The 22,167-nt window shown below is 52.3% G+C and overlaps 1 protein-coding gene and 1 long non-coding RNA gene across 5 annotated transcripts in view; one reads left to right on the plus strand and one right to left on the minus strand.

The window, feature by feature from the left end:
- LOC137531820 (uncharacterized) overlaps positions 1-12,939 on the plus strand; it is an 87,150-nt gene extending 74,211 nt beyond the window's left edge. For all 4 annotated transcript variants that reach the window (XR_011023771.1, XR_011023770.1, XR_011023772.1 and 1 more), the window contains exons 3-4: positions 10,929-11,195; positions 12,745-12,939. This is a non-coding gene — a long non-coding RNA (uncharacterized lncRNA). The remainder of the gene's footprint in view (positions 1-10,928; positions 11,196-12,744) is intronic.
- CCDC134 (coiled-coil domain containing 134) lies at positions 105-21,538 on the minus strand. Its single transcript, XM_068251779.1, has 7 exons — positions 21,330-21,538; positions 19,786-19,896; positions 15,011-15,132; positions 12,721-12,805; positions 10,984-11,165; positions 2,533-2,604; positions 105-344 (listed from the first exon to the last, which is right to left on the minus strand). Exons 2-7 carry the CDS (start codon positions 19,886-19,888, stop codon positions 219-221), a joined length of 690 nt encoding a protein of 229 aa, XP_068107880.1. The 5' UTR covers positions 19,889-19,896; positions 21,330-21,538; the 3' UTR covers positions 105-218.
- Positions 21,539-22,167: the final 629 nt, after the last annotated feature.

Here is a 22,167-nt window from a genome sequence, read left to right on the forward strand (position 1 = left end):
GAGACTATAGTGGTCATGTGACCTGCCGATGTCAGAGACTAGAGGTCATGTGACGCACTGATGGGAAAGCCAGACTAGATCACATGAATTTCCACACTAATAACTTGATATGATAATAAAATGTGATATTATTTTGCCAGACTGATGGCTGTAACAGGCCGAGATCCCTAATCCAGCACAGAGCGTCTCTGGCACTCCGCAAGTCTCTCTTCTTATTATTATAGTTCCGATCGGGAGCGCGTTATCCGCGGCCCTTTCCGCATCTCCTTCCTCTTCTCCTCCTTCCGCCTCCGCTTCTCCTCCTCTCGCAGAGCTTTCTGGAAGGCGTCCGCGTTTGACAAAAACTGGAACAACAGAAGAGGAGAGAATTAGCACTGCATTTAGTAAGGATATAATAAATAATCACAGGAACCAGAATCCTGGAGGTTCACATCCTTTCCTCAAATAACTGAACTATCAGCGCTTGTCATTTAGTTTTAGGTCTCAAATTTTACTAGGAATACTGAAAGTGCTAAAGGTTTCATAAACGTTTAAAATAGCCCTGAAGCAGAGACCCAAAAAAAAAAAAAATAGAATGAAATCATTTGTGCAGCCACCATTATACAATATACAATACAATAACATTTCTATAGCGCTTTTCTCCCATAGGACTCAAAGCGCTTAGGCTCTCTCAGATTCAGTAATTAGTAGGATGAAGTATTCACACAACAAAAGTTATATTTCTGCAAATGCCAGACTGAACAGGTGGGTTTTCAGTCTGGATTTAAACACGTCCAGGGATGGGGCTGTCCTGATCTGTTGAGGTAAGGAGTTCCAAAACGTAGGGGCAGCATGACAGAAGGCTCTGGGACCAAAAGTTTCTAAGTGGACTCTGGGTATGACTAGATTATTAGAACCTGTGGATCTGAGAATGCGGGGATTGCTTTGCAGCTGTAACATATCTTTCATGTATCCAGGGCCCAGATTATTCAGGGATTTAAATGTCAGTAGGCCGATCTTGAATAGGACCCTCCATTCTATAGGTAGCCAGTGAAGGGAATGCAGGACTGGCGTTATGTGGCAGTGACGGGGTTGGTTGGTTAGCAGTCTGGCAGCAGTATTCTGTATCAGCTGTAGGCGGTACAAGTCCTTTTTTGGAAGGCCAGTGTAGAGAGCATTGCAGTAGTCCAGTCGGGATGTGATGAAGGCGTGGACTAAGGTTGGCAGATCTTCTGGGGGTATGAGGTGCTTGATTTTTGCAATGTTCTTCAGGTGAAAATAGGATGATTTCACAACAGCAGAGATTTGAGTTCTGAAGTTTAAATCCCCATCAATTAGAACTCCCAGGCTACGCACATGATCAGAGCTGCGTAGATCCGTGTCTCCTATTCCCAGTGGTGAAGACTGCAAGTTAAGTTGTTTTGTTATCATGCTCTGCCCTCCAATCAGAAGGACTTCAGTTTTGTCTGCATTTAGTTTCAGCCAGTTGTCATTCATCCATTGCTGTAGTTCACATAAGCAGGCGTTTATAGTTAGAGTTGGGTCTGTCACACCAGGCTTGAAGGAAAGATATAGTTGGGTGTCGTCTGCATAGCAGTGGTATGTGAGGCCATGTTTTTGGATTAGTTTTCCCAACGGTAGCATGTAAATCGTGAAAAGCAGGGGAGAGAGGATTGAGCCCTGGGGCACCCCATACCTAAGTGTTACAGGGGTGGACAGGAAGGGCCCCATAGACACTTTGTGGGTTCTGCCACTCAAGAAGGATTGGAACCACTGAAGTACTATGCCATCAATGCCGCAGTATTCCTGTAGCCTGTTTATCAAGATGTCATGGTCAACTGTGTCAAAGGCTGCAGAAAGGTCTAGCAGTATGAGGATCGAGCACTCTCCTCTGTCTCTTGCCATGAGCAGGTGGTTGCATATTTGGATGAGGGCAGTTTCAGTGCTGTGGTGTTTCCTGAAGCCAGACTGGAATGGGTCATAACTGTTATTTTGTAGGATTCTGGCTTCTAGCTGGAGGTATGCAGCTTTTTCAATTAGCTTTCCCAGAAAGGGGAGGTTAGCAATGCAGCCACATTTACCCCCCACCGTAATCACCAGTGCAGTCCCCATTACCCCGTGCCACCAGTGCAGCCCCCATTAACCCCATCCCCCTTCATATCACAAGTGCAACCTCCAACACCCCTGGATCACCAGTGTAGTCACCATTGCCTCGTATCACTGGTGCAGCCATTTTGCCCCCCATATCACAAGTGCAGCCACCATTGTACATGTACCTGTAGTGAGAACCTGAGTAGTGGTAAGTCTTTGGATAATCCAGAGGTTTCACCCGTCCTCGCTGTTCCAGTGCTGGAACCCTCCAAAGCTCGGCCGCACTGCACAGGCAGCTCCTCAGTGGAGAGGAGCGCAGCCATGAGCTTCGGGGTCCCTGGAACGCATGGTGGAAGGGCGAGGTAAGCCTCCGAGGCAAGTATCTAACTTCTGCTTTATGTAATCTCACAGGGTTGCTTTGGCAGACAGACGGGCATCTTCTCATATATAGAGTTTCCTCACCTCCATATTATCCGTCTTGAAAGGATTTCGGTAATCGGGAGACTTTTCACTAATGCCCAACTCCTGCGACATCTGAAAACACAATCACAAAGTCATGTTATAGACAATCCCTGTTACCCACAGCTCCGAGATGGACAACACAAAGCCATGATATAGACACTCCCCTTTACCCACAGCTCCGAGATGGACAACACAAAGCCATGATATAGACACTCCCCTCTACCCACAGCCCCGAGATGGACAACACAAAGCCATGATATAGACACTCCCCTTTACCCACAGCTCCGAGATGGACAACACAAAGCCATGATATAGACACTCCCCTCTACCCACAGCCCCGAGATGGACAACACAAAGCCATGATATAGACACTCCCCTTTACCCACAGCTCCGAGATGGACAACACAAAGCCATGATATAGACACTCCCCTTTACCCACAGCCCCCGAGATGGACAACACAAAGCCATGATATAGACACTCCCCTTTACCCACAGCTCCGAGATGGACAACACAAAGCCATGATATAGACACTCCCCTTTACCCACAGCTCCGAGATGGGCAACACAAAGCCATGATATAGACACTCCCCTTTACCCACAGCCCCGAGATGGACAACACAAAGCCATGATACAGACACTCCCCTTTACCCACAGCCCCCGAGATGGACAACACAAAGCCATGATATAGACACTCCCCTTTACCCACAGCCCCGAGATGGGCAACACAAAGCCATGATATAGACACTCCCCTTTACCCACAGCCCCGAGATGGGCAACACAAAGCCATGATAGACACTCCCCTTTACCCACAGCCCCGAGATGGACAACACAAAGCCATGATAGACACTCCCCTTTACCCACAGCCCCGAGATGGACAACACAAAGCCATGATATAGACACTCCCCTTTACCCACAGCCCCGAGATGGGCAACACAAAGCCATGATATAGACACTCCCCTTTACCCACAGCCCCCGAGATGGACAACACAAAGCCATGATAGACACTCCCCTTTACCCACAGCCCCGAGATGGACAACACAAAGCCATGATATAGACACTCCCCTTTACCCACAGCCCCGAGATGGACAACACAAAGCCATGATATAGACACTCCCCTTTACCCGCAGCTCCCGAGATGGACAACACAAAGCCATGATATAGACACTCCCCTTTACCCACAGCTCCGAGATGGACAACACAAAGCCATGATATAGACACTCCCCTTTACCCACAGCCCCCGAGATGGGCAACACAAAGCCATGATATAGACACTCCCCTTTACCCACAGCCCCGAGATGGGCAACACAAAGCCATGATATAGACACTCCCCTTTACCCACAGCCCCGAGATGGACAACACAAAGCCATGATATAGACACTCCCCTTTACCCACAGCCCCGAGATGGACAACACGAAGCCATGATATAGACACTCCCCTTTACCCACAGCTCCGAGATGGACAACACAAAGCCATGATATAGACACTCCCCTTTACCCACAGCTCCCGAGATGGGCAACACAAAGCCATGATATAGACACTCCCCTTTACCCACAGCCCCCGAGATGGACAACACAAAGCCATGATATAGACACTCCCCTTTACCCACAGCCCCGAGATGGACAACACAAAGCCATGATATAGACACTCCCCTTTACCCACAGCCCCGAGATGGACAACACAAAGCCATTATATAGACACTCCCCTTTACCCACAGCTCCGAGATGGGCAACACAAAGCCATGATATAGACACTCCCCTTTACCCACAGCTCCGAGATGGATAACACAAAGCCATGATATAGACACTCCCCTTTACACACAGCTCCGAGATGGACAACACAAAGCCATGATATAGACACTCCCCTTTACCCACAGCTCCGAGATGGACAACACAAAGCCATGATATAGACACTCCCCTTTACCCACAGCCCCGAGATGGACAACACAAAGCCATGATATAGACACTCCCCTTTACCCACAGCCCCCGAGATGGACAACACAAAGCCATGATATAGACACTCCCCTTTACCCACAGCCCCGAGATGGACAACAGAAAGCCATGATATAGACACTCCCCTTTACCCGCAGCCCTGAGATGGACAACACAAAGCCATGATATAGACACTCCCCTTTACCCACAGCCCCCGAGATGGACAACACAAAGCCATGATATAGACACTCCCCTTTACCCACAGCTCCCGAGATGGACAACACAAAGCCATGATATAGACACTCCCCTTTACCCACAGCCCCGAGATGGACAACACAAAGCCATAATATAGACACTCCCCTTTACCCACAGCCCCCGAGATGGACAACACAAAGCCATGATATAGACACTCCCCTTTACCCACAGCCCCGAGATGGACAACACAAAGCCATGATATAGACACTCCCCTTTACCCACAGCCCCGAGATGGGCAACACAAAGCCATGATATAGACACTCCCCTTTACCCGCAGCCCTGAGATGGGCAACACAAAGCCATGATATAGACACTCCCTGTTACCCACAGCCCCGAGATGGACAACACAAAGCCATGATATAGACACTCCCCTTTACACACAGTCCCGAGATGGGCAACACAAAGCCATGATATAGACACTCCCCTTTACCCACAGCCCCGAGATGGACAACACAAAGCCATGATATAGACACTCCCCTTTACCCACAGCTCAGAGATGGGCAACACAAAGCCATGATATAGACACTCCCCTTTACCTACAGCCCCCGAGATGGGCAACACAAAGCCATGATATAGACACTCCCCTTTACCCACAGCTCCGAGATGGACAACACAAAGCCATGATATAGACACTCCCCTTTACCCACAGCCCCGAGATGGACAACACAAAGCCATGATATAGACACTCCCCTTTACCCACAGCTCCGAGATGGACAACACAAAGCCATGATATAGACACTCCCCTTTACCCACAGCCCCGAGATGGACAACACAAAGCCATGATATAGACACTCCCCTTTACCCACAGCCCCGAGATGGGCAACACAAAGCCATGATATAGACACTCCCCTTTACCCACAGCTCCGAGATGGGCAACACAAAGCCATGATATAGACACTCCCCTTTACCCACAGCCCCGAGATGGACAACACAAAGCCATGATATAGACACTCCCCTTTACCCACAGCTCCGAGATGGACAACACAAAGCCATGATATAGACACTCCCCTTTACCCACAGCCCCGAGATGGACAACACAAAGCCATGATATAGACACTCCCCTTTACCCACAGCCCCCGAGATGGGCAACACAAAGCCATGATATAGACACTCCCCTTTACCCACAGCTCCGAGATGGGCAACACAAAGCCATGATATAGACACTCCCCTTTACCTACAGCCCCCGAGATGGACAACACACAGCCATGATATAGACACTCCCCTTTACCCACAGCCACGAGATGGACAACACAAAGCCATAATATAGACACTCCCCTTTACACACAGCTCCGAGATGGACAACACAAAGCCATGATATAGACACTCCCCTTTACCCACAGCTCCGAGATGGACAACACAAAGCCATGATATAGACACTCCCCTTTACCCACAGCCCCGAGATGGGCAACACAAAGCCATGATATAGACACTCCCCTTTACCTACAGCCCCCGAGATGGACAACACACAGCCATGATATAGACACTCCCCTTTACCCACAGCCCCGAGATGGACAACACAAAGCCATGATATAGACACTCCCCTTTACACACAGCTCCCGAGATGGACAACACAAAGCCATGATATAGACACTCCCCTTTACCCACAGCTCCGAGATGGACAACACAAAGCCATGATATAGACAATGCCCTTTACCCACAGCTCCGAGATGGACAACACAAAGCCATGATATAGACACTCCCCTTTACCCACAGCCCCCGAGATGGGCAACACAAAGCCATGATATAGACACTCCCCCTTACCCGCAGCCCCGAGATGGACAACACAAAGCCATGATATAGACACTCCCCTTTACCCACAGCTCCGAGATGGGCAACACAAAGCCATGATATAGACACTCCCCTTTACCCGCAGCTCCGAGATGGACAACACAAAGCCATGTTATAGACACTCCCCTTTACCCACAGCCCCAAGATGGACAACACAAAGCCATAATATAGACACTCCCCCTTACCCGCAGCCCCGAGATGGACAACACAAAGCCATGATATAGACACTCCCCTTTACCCAGAGCTCCGAGATGGACAACACAAAGCCATGATATAGACACTCCCCTTTACCCACAGCTCCCGAGATGGGCAACACAAAGCCATGATATAGACACTCCCCTTTACCCACAGTCCCGAGATGGACAACACAAAGCCATGATATAGACACTCCCCTTTACCCACAGCTCCGAGATGGGCAACACAAAGCCATGATATAGACCCACAGCCCCAAGATGGACAACACAAAGCCATGATATAGACACTCCCCTTTACCCACAGCCCCGAGATGGGCAACACAAAGCCATGATATAGACACTCCCCTTTACCCACAGCTCCGAGATGGACAACACAAAGCCATGATATAGACACTCCCCTTTACCCACAGCCCCCGAGATGGACAACACAAAGCCATGATATAGACACTCCCCTTTACCCACAGCCCCGAGATGGGCAACACAAAGCCATGATATAGACACTCCCCTTTACCCACAGCTCCGAGATGGACAACACAAAGCCATGATATAGACACTCCCCTTTACCCACAGCCCCCGAGATGGACAACACAAAGCCATGATATAGACACTCCCCATTACCCACAGCCCCCGAGATGGACAACACAAAGCCATGATATAGACACTCCCCTTTACCCACAGCCCCGAGATGGACAACACAAAGCCATGATATAGACACTCCCCCTTACCCACAGCCCCGAGATGGACAACACAAAGCCATGATATAGACACTCCCCTTTACCCACAGCTCCGAGATGGACAACACAAAGCCATGATATAGACACTCCCCTTTACCCACAGCCCCCGAGATAGACAACACAAAGCCATGATATAGACACTCCCCTTTACCCACAGCCCCGAGATGGACAACACAAAGCCATGATATAGACACTCCCCTTTACCCACAGCCCCCGAGATGGACAACACAAAGCCATGATATAGACACTCCCAATTACCCACAGCCCCCGAGATGGACAACACAAAGCCATGATATAGACACTCCCCTTTACCCGCAGCCCCGAGATGGACAACACAAAGCCATGATATAGACACTCCCCTTTACCCACAGCCCCCGAGATGGACAACACAAAGCCATGATATAGACACTCCCCTTTACCCACAGCCCCGAGATGGGCAACACAAAGCCATGATATAGACACTCCCCTTTATCAACAGCCCCCCGAGATGGACAACACAAAGCCATGATATAGACACTCCCCTTTACCTACAGCCCCGAGATGGACAACACAAAGCCATGATATAGACACTCCCCTTTACCCACAGCCCCGAGATGGACAACACAAAGCCATGATATAGACACTCCCCTTTACCCGCAGCTCCCGAGATGGACAACACAAAGCCATGATATAGACACTCCCCTTTACCCGCAGCCCCGAGATGGGCAACACAAAGCCATGATATAGACACTCCCCTTTACCCGCAGCTCCCGAGATGGACAACACAAAGCCATGATATAGACACTCCCCTTTACCCGCAGCCCCGAGATGGGCAACACAAAGCCATGATATAGACACTCCCCTTTACCCACAGCCCCGAGATGGGCAACACAAAGCCATGATATAGACACTCCCCTTTACCCGCAGCCCCGAGATGGACAACACAAAGCCATGATATAGACACTCCCCTTTACCCACAGCTCCGAGATGGGCAACACAAAGCCATGATATAGACACTCCCCTTTACCCACAGCTCCGAGATGGACAACACAAAGCCATGATATAGACACTCCCCTTTACCCACAGCCCCCGAGATGGACAACACAAAGCCATGATATAGACACTCCCCTTTACCCACAGCTCCGAGATGGACAACACAAAGCCATGATATAGACACTCCCCTTTACCCACAGCTCCGAGATGGGCAACACAAAGCCATGATATAGACACTTCCCTTTACCCACAGCCCCCGAGATGGACAACACAAAGCCATGATATAGACACTCCCCTTTACCCACAGCTCCGAGATGGACAACACAAAGCCATGATATAGACACTCCCCTTTACCCACAGCTCCGAGATGGACAACACAAAGCCATGATATAGACACTCCCCTTTACCCACAGCCCCGAGATGGACAACACAAAGCCATGATATAGACACTCCCCTTTACCCACAGCCCCGAGATGGACAACACAAAGCCATGATATAGACACTCCCCTTTACCCACAGCCCCGAGATGGGCAACACAAAGCCATGATATAGACACTCCCCTTTACCCACAGCCCCGAGATGGACAACACAAAGCCATGATATAGACACTCCCCTTTACCCACAGCCCCGAGATGGACAACACAAAGCCATGATATAGACACTCCCCTTTACCCACAGCCCCGAGATGGACAACACAAAGCCATGATATAGACACTCCCCTTTACCCACAGCCCCGAGATGGACAACACAAAGCCATGATATAGACACTCCCCTTTACCCGCAGCTCCGAGATAGACAACACAAAGCCATGTTATAGACACTCCCCTTTACCCACAGCCCCGAGATGGACAACACAAAGCCATGATATAGACACTCCCCTTTACCCACAGCTCAGAGATGGACAACACAAAGCCATGATATAGACACTCCCCTTTACCCACAGCTCCGAGATGGGCAACACAAAGCCATGATATAGACACTCCCCTTTACCCACAGCTCAGAGATGGACAACACAAAGCCATGATATAGACACTCCCCTTTACCCACAGCTCCGAGATGGGCAACACAAAGCCATGATATAGACACTCCCCTTTACCCACAGCCCCGAGATGGACAACACAAAGCCATGATATAGACACTCCCCTTTACCCACAGCCCCGAGATGGACAACACAAAGCCATGATATAGACACTCCCCTTTACCCACAGCTCCGAGATGGGCAACACAAAGCCATGATATAGACACTCCCCTTTACCCACAGCCCCCGAGATGGGCAACACAAAGCCATGATATAGACACTCCCCTTTACCCACAGCCCCCGAGATGGGCAACACAAAGCCATGATATAGACACTCCCCTTTACCCACAGCTCCGAGATGGGCAACACAAAGCCATGATATAGACACTCCCTTTTACCCACAGCTCCGAGATGGACAACACAAAGCCATGATATAGACACTCCCCTTTACCCACAGCCCCGAGATGGACAACACAAAGCCATGATATAGACACTCCCCTTTACCCACAGCCCCGAGATGGACAACACAAAGCCATGATATAGACACTCCCCTTTACCCACAGCCCCGAGATGGGCAACACAAAGCCATGATATAGACACTCCCCTTTACCCACAGCCCCCGAGATGGGCAACACAAAGCCATGATATAGACACTCCCCTTTACCCACAGCCCCCGAGATGGGCAACACAAAGCCATGATATAGACACTCCCCTTTACCCACAGCCCCGAGATGGACAACACAAAGCCATGATATAGACACTCCCCTTTACCCACAGCTCCGAGATGGACAACACAAAGCCATGATATAGACACTCCCCTCTACCCACAGCTCCGAGATGGACAACACAAAGCCATGATATAGACACTCCCCTTTACCCACAGCTCCGAGATGGACAACACAAAGCCATGATATAGACACTCCCCTTTACCCACAGCCCCGAGATGGACAACACAAAGCCATGATATAGACACTCCCCTTTACCCACAGCCCCCGAGATGGACAACACAAAGCCATGATATAGACACTCCCCTTTACCCACAGCCCCGAGATGGACAACACAAAGCCATGATATAGACACTCCCCTTTACCCACAGCCCCGAGATGGGCAACACAAAGCCATGATATAGACACTCCCCTCTACCCACAGCCCCGAGATGGACAACACAAAGCCATGATATAGACACTCCCCTTTACCCACAGCCCCGAGATGGGCAACACAAAGCCATGATATAGACACTCCCCTTTACCCGCAGCCCCGAGATGGACAACACAAAGCCATGATATAGACACTCGCCTTTACCCACAGCTCCGAGATGGGCAACACAAAGCCATGATATAGACACTCCCCTTTACCCACAGCTCCGAGATGGGCAACACAAAGCCATGATATAGACACTCCCCTTTACCCACAGCCCCCGAGATGGGCAACACACAGGAGATTGGCCAATCGTTCTACTCATGAACTGGAAAACATAACTTCTCTTGTATTCTGTCCCAACATTAAGGCTGGAAGCTTCTTTATAAGACCTTCTGAAAGATTTACCGACATCTGCGACTCACCAGGCCGAGGAGCTGTGAATGAGGCCCATCATTAAAGATTCCACTCAGATTGCAGAAACCGATTCCCCACCGAATCAAGTTGTTCCAATTGGAATTCCGATCAAAATAATGGTGAACAATTTTGGGAAAGCGTAACACGACATCACCAAAGAATGCGGAATTCTCCACAGCGTGTGAATAGGCTGGAGACAGACGGGGAAACCAAACTTACTGTAAGCCTGAATGACATTCACATTGTACATCAGATAGTTATCCTATGTGTGTGTCCATCCTAACTATGAAGACATGACATGTGCGTATGTAAAAATTCATTCACCTCAGATATCAATACCTTCTCATCATCCACACCCCCATTCTAACCCCCACCAACCACATCCTCCCCTTCTCATCCACACCATCATACACAACCATTTCCCCCCCCCCCCCCCCCAGTCTCCCCAACCACACCCTCAGACATTTTCACCTGCTCATCACCCTCACAAACATCCTCACCATCACCCACACCTTCAAAACACAACCACACCACGCCCCCAGTATCACCCCCCTCCCCCCACTACACCCTCACCCACACCCTCAAACACAACCATACCCCCAGTCTCACCTCCCCCCCACACCCAACCACACCCTCACAGACATCATCACCATCAACCACCACACCCTCAAACACCATCACATCAACAACCCGTCTCCCTGCCCCCAAACCTCACTCTCACAGAAATCCACACTCTCAAACACAACCATGCCCCCCCATCTCACAGACAGCCTCACCATCACCTCACGCTCTCACCATAACCGACACCCTCATATCCCAAACTTCCCAAACACAGCCTCAAGCCCTCACAGAACCACACAACAACCCCTCACTATCACCGCCCTACATGACACACCCTGTACCATACCCCCTCACCAACAGCCTATCACCCTTACTGTCACCCCCACCATACCCCACACCCCAAACTTCTCACACAGCCACAAGCCCTCGCACCCCCACCCTGCACCACAGCCGTAGCCTATCACCACACTCCCTCACCCGCAGCCTCACCATCACCCCTACAGTCACCCCCACCATACCTCAAACTTCACACACAGCCTCCAGCCCTCAGACCCCCACCCTGCACCACTCCCGCAGCCTATTGCCCCCCCTACACCACCTCACCGGCACCCTCAGTATCACCCCTACACCACACCCCCTCACCCACAGCCTCACTATCACCCCTACAGTCACCCCCACCACACAGCCTCACATCCTAAACTTCACACACAGCCTCCAGCCCTCACACCTTCACCCTACACCACTCCCGCAGCCTATCACCCCCCCTACACGACCTCACCCGCACTATCAACCCTACACCACACCCCCTTACCCACAGCCTCACTATTACCCCTACAGTCACCCCCACCACACCCCACATCTTCAAACTTCACACACAGCCTCCAGCCCTCACACCCCCACCCTACACCACTCCCGCAGCCTATCACCCCCCTACACCACCTCACCCGCACCCTCACTATCAACCCTACACCACACCCCCTCACCCACAGCCTCACTATCACCCCACAGTCACCCCCACCACACACCCTCACATCCTAAGCTTCACACACAGCCTCCAGCCCTCACACCCCCACCCTACACCACACCACCTCAACCACAGCCTCACTATCACCACTACACCACCTCACCCACACTGCATTTCTTGCCTTCTATCGATATATTTGTAATGTAAGAACACTTCATACCATCTTTAATTTTCTCATCTTCAGGGAATGGTCCGTCCGGCTGGACTCCGGATGCAATAAGAATGGCTCGCGAATCCTCCAATACCTGTTGTACAAAAAGCCCACGTGACAAAGAGAAGTTCTGCTCCAAAAACATTTTATGAGCTGTAGTACTCTTATACCTGTATTCAGCATTCATGGCAAAATGCAAGACGGATAATAAAAGGTCTATAACAGCCAGGCATGCTCCTAATCATTATTTCTGGATCCTCAGCCAGGCATGCTCCTAATCATTATTTCTGGATCCTCAGCCAGGCATGTTCCTAATCATTATTTCTGGATCCTCAGCCAGGCATGTTCCTAATCATTATTTCTGGATCCTCAGCCAGGCATGTTCCTAATCATTATTTCTGGATCCTCAGCTGGCTTTGAAGTGGTCCTCTGCCTCGCATTGCGAGCCTCCACATATTCAGCTGACAAAACTACATACACAGAATACTCACTGCAACCAAAAGTGATGCTAACAACATTTGTTTCTTTGTTGTAAGGGAACAGCCACATTTGATAACTGCATTCTCCGCTGGCTGCCTAGCTTTCTCTGCTCGCTCCAGCCTGCTGCTTCCGCTCGCTCCACGCCCGCCGCTTACGCTCGCTCCACGCCCGCCGCTTACGCTCGCTCCACGCCCGACGCTTACGCTCGCTCCACGCCCGCCGCTTACGCTCGCTCCACGCCCGCCGCTTCCGCTCGCTCCACGCCCGCCGCTTCCCCTCGCTCCACGCCCGCCGCTTCCCCTCGCTCCACGCCCGCCGCTTTCCCTCGCTCCACGCCCGCCGCTTCCGCTCGCTCTACGCCCGCCGCTTCCCCTCGCTCCACGCCTGCTGCTTCCCCTCGCTCCACGCCCGCTGCTTCCCCTCGCTCCACTCCATGGTTGCGCTCTACTGCGCGGGCGTGCGGTGTCCGTGCGATGGTTGCGCGGGCGTGCGGTGTCCGTGCGATGGTTGCGCGGGCGTGCGGTGTCCGTGCGATGGTTGCGCTCTACTGCGCGGTGACCGTGCTATGGGCGCTCTACTGCGTGGGCGTGCGGTGTCCGTGCGATGGTTGCGCTCTACTGCGCGGGCGTGCGGTGTCTGTGCGATGGTTGCGCTCTATTGCGCGGGCGCGCGGTGTCCGTGCGATGGTTGCGCTCTACTGCGCGGGCGCGCGGTGTCTGTGCGATGGGTACGCTCTACTGCGCAGGCGTGCGGTGATCTGCTTGCTTGTTCAGGGGCTATGGCTGAAAGTCACTGGGAACTGATACTTACCTATGGACAGGGAGGGCTCTGGGCCCTATAGAGCCTTCCCTCTCCTCTCCCGGGGCCCTCAGTGCAGCGCTGGCACTCTGGTAGCAGTATTCCATCAATCTGGTCAAATACTGCTCTCTCTGCCACTGCGGGGGACTTTGGAATTCTTCGGGAGCCGAGTCCACAAAGACCGCCAGCGCCCTTTCTCATGCACTTGCAATATAGAGACGCCTGTCTTCAGGAGGACTCAGCTCCCGAAAACTTCCATAGCCCCCCCCCCCCCCCCCGCAGCGGGGGATTCAAACAGGGAGCTGCCGCTTAACCTCCTCAGCGGTAATCCTCAGTCAGGCTCGGTACAGAAAGCTGCAGAACAGGGCGGTAATCCTGAGTCAGGCTCTGGACAGAAAGCCGCAGAACAGGGTGGTAATCCCGAGTCAGGCTCTGGACAGAAAGCCGCAGAACAGAGCGGTAATCCTGAGTCAGGCTCGGGACAGAAAGCCGCAGAACAGGGCGGTAATCCCGAGTCAGGCTCTGGACAGAAAGCCGCAGAACAGAGCGGTAATCCTGAGTCAGGCTCGGGACAGAAAGCCGCAGAACAGAGCGGTAATCCTGAGTCAGGCTCTGGACAGAAAGCCGCAGAACAGGGCGGTAATGCAAGGGAGGTTAAACAAGGGCCCCGGGAGAGGAGAGGGGAGGCTCATTAGGACCCAGAACCTTCCCTGTCCATAGGTAAGTATCTGGATGATTTGTTGATTTGTATTTTGCAATTCCCATTGACTTTAAAGTATTAGAGGCAGAGGAACAGCAGGACAGCCAGGCAATGTGCATTGTTTAAAAGAAAATCATCATTTCAACCTCCCTACCTCTCTCACCTTGGGTTCCCTTTAACCATTAATTGGTGGCTATGGGCTAATATGGTCCAGGCATTGGCTGCAGTAACTGTCAGGAAACAGCAGAGGGTGCTACTTCCTGCAGCTAATCCCATCCATAACTCCTCTATAGTCAGATCGACACAAGGGAATCATCTCACCTTGAAAAGGCCTTTCAGCATAATATCAATAATCTTGTACTGCTGATTGACGTCATTTAACTCGATGAGATTATTGAGAGCGTTGATCTGATCCTTCCTCTTCACTTCGAAAAGCTTTTTATCTGCAACGTGTCAAGGTCTAAACTACAGACAGAGATCTTCATCAAAGAGTGCAGAGAATATACACAATAATATGGTAACCTGCTGGCAGATAGACTCCGCCCCTAATGGTGGCCATACATCAGGTGACATGGCGGCCAACCCACCATCGGATTCCATTATTATAATCCAAATCAGGTGATAAGTGGTGCCGCCAAGTTCATTACCCGATCGGCGACCAATTTCAGGCAAACACTGGTTGCAGTAATCAGTCGGACATGCTGCAAAATGTCGGGCTGCCGTGGTCCTTCCGTGCGCGGCGGTAACAGAAAGTGATATCGGGAAAAACGACAAACGCGATGAAACCCTCGGTGCTGTTCTCAGTGTATAAGTGTGTATAAGTGTGCCTTTATACATTACCTGTCCCATGTCGCGATGCCCGTCTTCCCAATCCATCGGTCTTCTGTTAGCCCCGTACACGCCGCCAGCGCATAGCACACCAGCGTGTGACGTCACACGCCACGCCGCCAGCACATAGCACACCAGTGTGTGACGTCACATGCCACGCTGCCAGCACATAGCACACCAGTGTGTGACGTCACACGCCACGCCGCCAGCGTATAGCACACCAGTGTGTGACATCACACACCACGCAGCCAGCACATAGCACACCAGTGTGTGACGTCACACGCCACGCTGCCAGCAGATAGCACACCAGTGTGTGACGTCACACACCACGCAGCCAGCGCATAGCACACCAGTGTGTGACGTCACACGCCACGCCGCCAGCACATAGCACACCAGTGTGTGACGTCACATGCCACGCTGCCAGCACATAGCACACCAGTGTGTGACGTCACACGCCACGCCGCCAGCGTATAGCACACCAGTGTGTGACGTCACATGCCACGCTGCCAGCACATAGCACACCAGTGTGTGACGTCACACGCCACGTCGCCAGCACATAGCACACCAGTGTGTGACGTCACACGTCACGCTGCCAGCGAATAGCACACCAGTGTGTGACGTCACACACCACGCCGCCAGCGCATAGCACACCAGTGTGTGACGTCACACGCCACGCTGCCAGCAGATAGCACACCAGTGTGTGACGTCACACACCACGCCGCCAGCACATAGCACACCAGAGTGTGACGTCACACGCCACGCCGCCAGCACATAGCACACCAGTGTGTGACGTCACATGCCACGCTGCCAGCACATAGCACACCAGTGTGTGACGTCACACGCCACGCCGCCAGCGTATAGCACACCAGTGTGTGACGTCACATGCCACGCTGCCAGCACATAGCACACCAGTGTGTGACGTCACACGCCACGCCGCCAGCGTATAGCACACCAGTGTGTGACGTCACACACCACGCAGCCAGCACATAGCACACCAGTGTGTGACATCACACGCCACGCCGCCAGCGCATAGCACACCAGTGTGTGACGTCACACGCCACGCCGCCAGCGCATAGCACACCAGTGTGTGACGTCACACGCCACGCCGCCAGCGCATAGCACACCAGTGTGTGACGTCACACGCCACGCCGCCAGCGCATAGCACACCAGTGTGTGACGTCACACGCCACGCTGCCAGCGCATAGCACACCAGTGTGTGACGTCACACGCCACGCTGCCAGCACATAGCACACCAGTGTGTGACGTCACACGCCACGCAGCCAGCGCATAGCACACCAGTGTGTGACATCACACGTCACGCTGCCAGCGAATAGCACACCAGTGTGTGATGTCACACGCCACGCCGCCAGCAGATAGCACACCAGTGTGTGACGTCACACACCACGCAGCCAGCGCATAGCACACCAGTGTGTGACGTCACACGCCACGCCGCCAGCGCATAGTACACCAGTGTGTGACGTAACACGCCACGCTGCCAGCACATAGCACACCAGTGTGTGACGTCACACGCCACGCTGCCAGCACATAGCACACCAGTGTGTGATGTCACACGCCACGCCGCCAGCACATAGCACACCAGTGTGTGACGTCACGCCACGCTGCCAGCACATAGCACACCAGTGTGTGACGTCACACGCCACGCTGCCAGCACATAGCACACCAGTGTGTGACGTCACACACCACGCAGCCAGCACATAGCACACCAGTGTGTGACATCACACGCCACGCCGCCAGCGCATAGCACACCAGTGTGTGACGTCACACACCACGCAGCCAGCACATAGCACACCAGTGTGTGACGTCACACGCCACGCTGCCAGCAGATAGCACACCAGTGTGTGACGTCACACGCCACGCTGCCAGCAGATAGCACACCAGTGTGTGACGTCACACACCACGCAGCCAGCGCATAACACGCCAGTGTGTGACGTCACACACCACGCAGCCAGCGCATAGCACACCAGTGTGTGACGTCACACGCCACGCTGCCAGCACATAGCACACCAGTGTGTGACGTCACATGCCACGCTGCCAGCACATAGCACACCAGTGTGTGACGTCACATGCCACGCAGCCAGCGCATAGCACACCAGTGTGTGACGTCACACGCCACGCTGCCAGCACATAGCACACCAGGGTGTGACATCACACATCACGCCGCCAGCGCATAGCACACCAGTGTGTGACGTCACACGCCACTCTGACAGCACATCAGTGTGTGACGTCACACGCCACGCTGCCAGCACATAGCACACCAGTGTGTGACGTCACATGCCACGCTGCCAGCACATAGCACACCAGTGTGTGACATCACACGTCACGCTGCCAGCGCATAGCACACCAGTGTGTGACGTCACATGCCACGCCGCCAGCGCATAGCACACCAGTGTGTGACGTCACATGCCACGCAGCCAGCACATAGCACACCAGGGTGTGACGTCACACACCACGCAGCCAGCACATAGCACACCAGTGTGTGACGTCACATGCCACGCCGCCAGCGCATAGCACACCAGTGTGTGACGTCACATGCCACGCAGCCAGCGCATAGCACACCAGGGTGTGACATCACACACCACGCAGCCAGCACATAGCACACCAGTGTGTGACGTCACACACCACGCCGCCAGCGCATAGCGCACCAGTGGGTGACGTCACACGCCACGCCGCCAGCGCATAGCACACCAGTGTGTGACGTCACGCCACGCCGCCAGCACATGTCACACCAGTGTGTGACGTCGCACGCCACGCCGCCAGCGCATAGCACACCAGTGTGTGACGTCAAGCCACGCCGCCAGCTCATAGCACACCAGCGTGTGACGTCACACGCCACTCCGCCAGCGCATAGCACACCAGTGTGTGACGTCACACGCCTCCAGCGCATAGCACACCAGTGTGTGACGTCACGCCACGCCGCCAGCACATGTCACACCAGTGTGTGACGTCGCACGCCACGCCGCCAGCGCATAGCACACCAGTGTGTGACGTCAAGCCACGCCGCCAGCGCATAGCACACCAGCGTGTGACGTCACACGCCACTCCGCCAGCGCATAGCACACCAGTGTGTGACGTCACACGCCTCCAGCGCATAGCACACCAGGGTGTGACGTCACACGCCACGCCGCCAGCGCATAGTACACCAGCGTGTGACATCACATGCCACGTCGCCAGCGCATAGCACACCAGTGTGTGACGTCACATGCCACGCCGCCAGCGCATAGCACACCAGAGTGTGACGTCACACCACGCCGCCATGCGCATAGCACACCAGTGTGTGACGTCACACGCCACGCCACCAGCGCATAGCACACCAGTGTGTGACGTCACATGCCACGCCGCCAGCGCATAGCACACCAGTGGGTGACGTCACACGCCACGCAGCCAGCACATAGCACACCAATGTGTGACGTCACACACCACGCCGCCAGCGCATAGCACACCAGTGGGTGACGTCACACGCCACGCAGCCAGCACATAGCACACCAATGTGTGACATCACATTCAGAAGACGGACGGCACCACGACACAGGACAGCAAATTGATACTCTGAGGGGGGATTTTTTCACTACAGATTCACTTTAAAGGGAACCAGAGAGTATGAGATATACATACCTGGGGCTTCCTCCAGCCCCATACGCACGGATCGCTCCCACGCCGCCATCCTCCGCTGCCTGGATCCGCCACCACCGGGTCTTGTCATTGCCGCGAGTCGGCAAGTCGGCGGGCGGACGCAGCCAATTCTCCGCATCACAGGGTGCTCTCCCCATACAGATACGCATGTGGCTGCTTACTGCGCAGCGTACATGTATGGAGGGAGCCCCTGTGATGCGGACAATTGGCCGCGTCCGCCGGAAGTAACGGGCCCGGTACTGGCGGATCCAGGAAGCTGAGGATGGCGGCGTGGGAGCGATTCAGGCTTATGGGGCTGGAGGAAGCCCCAGGTATGTATAAAAGCTTTGCCCTTTTTCATCCCTCGTTCCTCTCTGGTTCACTTTAAAACGATACAGTCAAGTTTTCTAGATAACATCCAATAGCCTGATGCACATTTCTCGGCTACACAACGGCCGCTTCCTCAGAGGAAAACAGATCACAATTATTTTCCCATGACTACAGCAGCGCAAGCGGGGTCACACAGGGGACACTACGGACGTGCCTTGTGTTGTATTGTGGCTGCGCAGCACATAAGAAGCTTCCTGATAGCCGTTCCATGGATACAGAAACATCACCAAACAACAATTAAAGGATACAAATTTCAAATGCAGAGTCTTTCTTCTGCTTGTTTGTATCGGAGGAATGTCCCAGAGGAAGCAGTGCAACCAGGGCGAAACGCCAAACCTGAAGCGGACTCATCCCCAGGCCTGCAAGACAAGACATATTGCTGTCAATACCACAGAGACTTCCAAAACAAAGACAACGCAGCAATCATGAGTACTACTTAGTATTTATATAGCACTGACATCTTCCACAGTGTTGTACAGGGTACATAGTCATGTCACTGACTGTCCTCAGAGGAGCTCACAATCTAATCCTACCACAGTCATAGTCTAATGTCCTACCATATTATTATTATTATTATGTATTTATATAGCACTGACATCTTCTGCAGCACATTACAGAGTACATAGTCATGTCACTGACTGTCCTCAGAGGAGCTAACACTCTAATCCTACCATAGCCATGGTGTAATGTCCTACCATATTATTATTATGTATTTATATAGCACTGACATCTCCTGCAGCACATTACAGAGTACATAGTCATGTCACTGACTGTCCTCAGAGCAGCTCACACTCTAATCCTACCATAGTCATAGCCTAATGTCCTACCATATTATTATTATGTATTTATATAGCACTGACATCTTCTGCAGCACATTACAGAGTACATAGTCATGTCACTGACTGTCCTCAAGAGCTCACACTCTAATCCTACCATAGTCATAGCCTAATGTCCTACCATATTATTATTATGTATTTATATAGCACTGACATCTTCTGCAGCACATTACAGAGTACATAGTCATGTCACTGACTTCCTCAGAGGAGCTCACAGTCTAATCCTACCATAGTCATAGTGTAATGTCCTACCATATTATTATTATGTATTTATATAGCACTGACATCTTCTGCAGCACATTACAGAATACATAGTCATGTCACTGACTGTCCTCAGAGGAGCTCACACTCTAATCCTACCATAGTCATAGCCTAATGTCCTACCATATTATTATTATGTATTTATATAGCACTGACATCTTCTGCAGCACATTACAGAGGACATAGTCATGTCACTGACTGTCCTCAGAGGAGCTCACACTCTAATCCTACCATAGTTATAGTCTCTGTATGTATCGTGTAGTGTATGTATGTATGTATGTATGTATGTATGTATGTATGTATGTATGTATGTATGTATGTATGTATGTATGTATGTATGTATGTATTGTAGTCTAGGGCTGATTTAGGGGGAAGCCAATTAACACATCTGTCTGGATGTGGGAGGAAACCAGAGTGCCCGGAGAAAACCAACTGAGACATGGGGAAAACATACAGACTCCTTGCATACAGTGCCTGGTTGGGATTCCAATCAGAGTCCCAGCACTGCAAGGCGAGAGATAAGCACTACTCCAACTTGCTGCCATAAAACCTAAAAGGGATGTAATGTATAGATATATAGGGGGGGGGGGGGGGGCAGACATGACATCACACTGATAGAGGAGGGGTGTAATGTATAGATATATATATGTTGGGGGGATATATATATATATGGAGGGGGGGAGGGGTAGACAGACCTCTGGTGCTGATGTTGGGGGAGGGGGCGCCTCAGGATCGGCAGATCTCGAGTCTCATCGTTCTCCGAGCTGCTGAGTTCATTCAGCTCACCCACCAATCAGCTTCTTCTTCCTTATTACGTCACATCCGTTTCCGCTCAAAACAGACACTGAAACGTCAACATTGTGACTGATGTAGATAAGCTTGTCGCAGGAGTGTGACGTCATGAGGCTCATGCTGAGCACGCGGCCCCCTCTGCTGGTCACATATGGAACTGCCGGTGTAATGTCAGATATTGCAGCCCCGCACGGTGTGCAGCCACGTAAAACGTCCTAAATATCTCCGCTTCCGCACCACGTACACTCCCGACATTCTCAGGGTAGGGAGGGGACCCCCAGATCTAGCTCTGTGCCGAATTGCAGCCCCCGAGCCCTGCTAGTTCCCGAGATAGGTTTGCTGCAATCAGTCTCGGGAACCAGCGGGGCTCGGGGGCTGCAATTCGGCACAGAGCTAGATCTGGGGGTCCCCTCCCTACCCTGAGAATGTCGGGAGTGTCTGTGGTGCGGAAGCGGAGATATTTAGGCAAAATAATATCTAACTTCCTACTAAGCATACGTACACCTCCAGCCCTGGAACCAGCATGCGTGATACTCGGTGAGGAAAGCTGCTTCCGGGCTGCCCAGTCTGACATTACACCTCCAGCCCCGGAACCAGCATGCGCGATACTCAGTGAGGAAGGCTGCAATATCTGACATTACACCTCCACCCCCGAAACCAGCATGCGCGATATTCAGTGAGGAAGGCTGCTTCCGGGCTGCAATATCTGACATTACACCTCCAGCCCCAGAACCAGCATGC

The sequence above is a fragment of the Hyperolius riggenbachi genome, chromosome 9, assembly GCF_040937935.1.
Source record: "Hyperolius riggenbachi isolate aHypRig1 chromosome 9, aHypRig1.pri, whole genome shotgun sequence".
NCBI lineage: Eukaryota > Metazoa > Chordata > Amphibia > Anura > Hyperoliidae > Hyperolius > Hyperolius riggenbachi.

Coding starts and splice junctions, on each gene's coding strand:
- CCDC134 (XM_068251779.1), bottom strand. CDS start 19,888: ATGAGTCCGCTTCAGGTTTGGCGTTTCGCCCTGGTTGCACTGCTTCCT. Junction 15,133..19,785: donor AGACTCTGCATTTGAAATTT/GTATCCTTTAAT, acceptor GACACGTTGCAG/ATAAAAAGCTTTTCGAAGTG. Junction 12,806..15,010: donor TGCTGAAAGGCCTTTTCAAG/GTGAGATGATTC, acceptor TTTGTACAACAG/GTATTGGAGGATTCGCGAGC.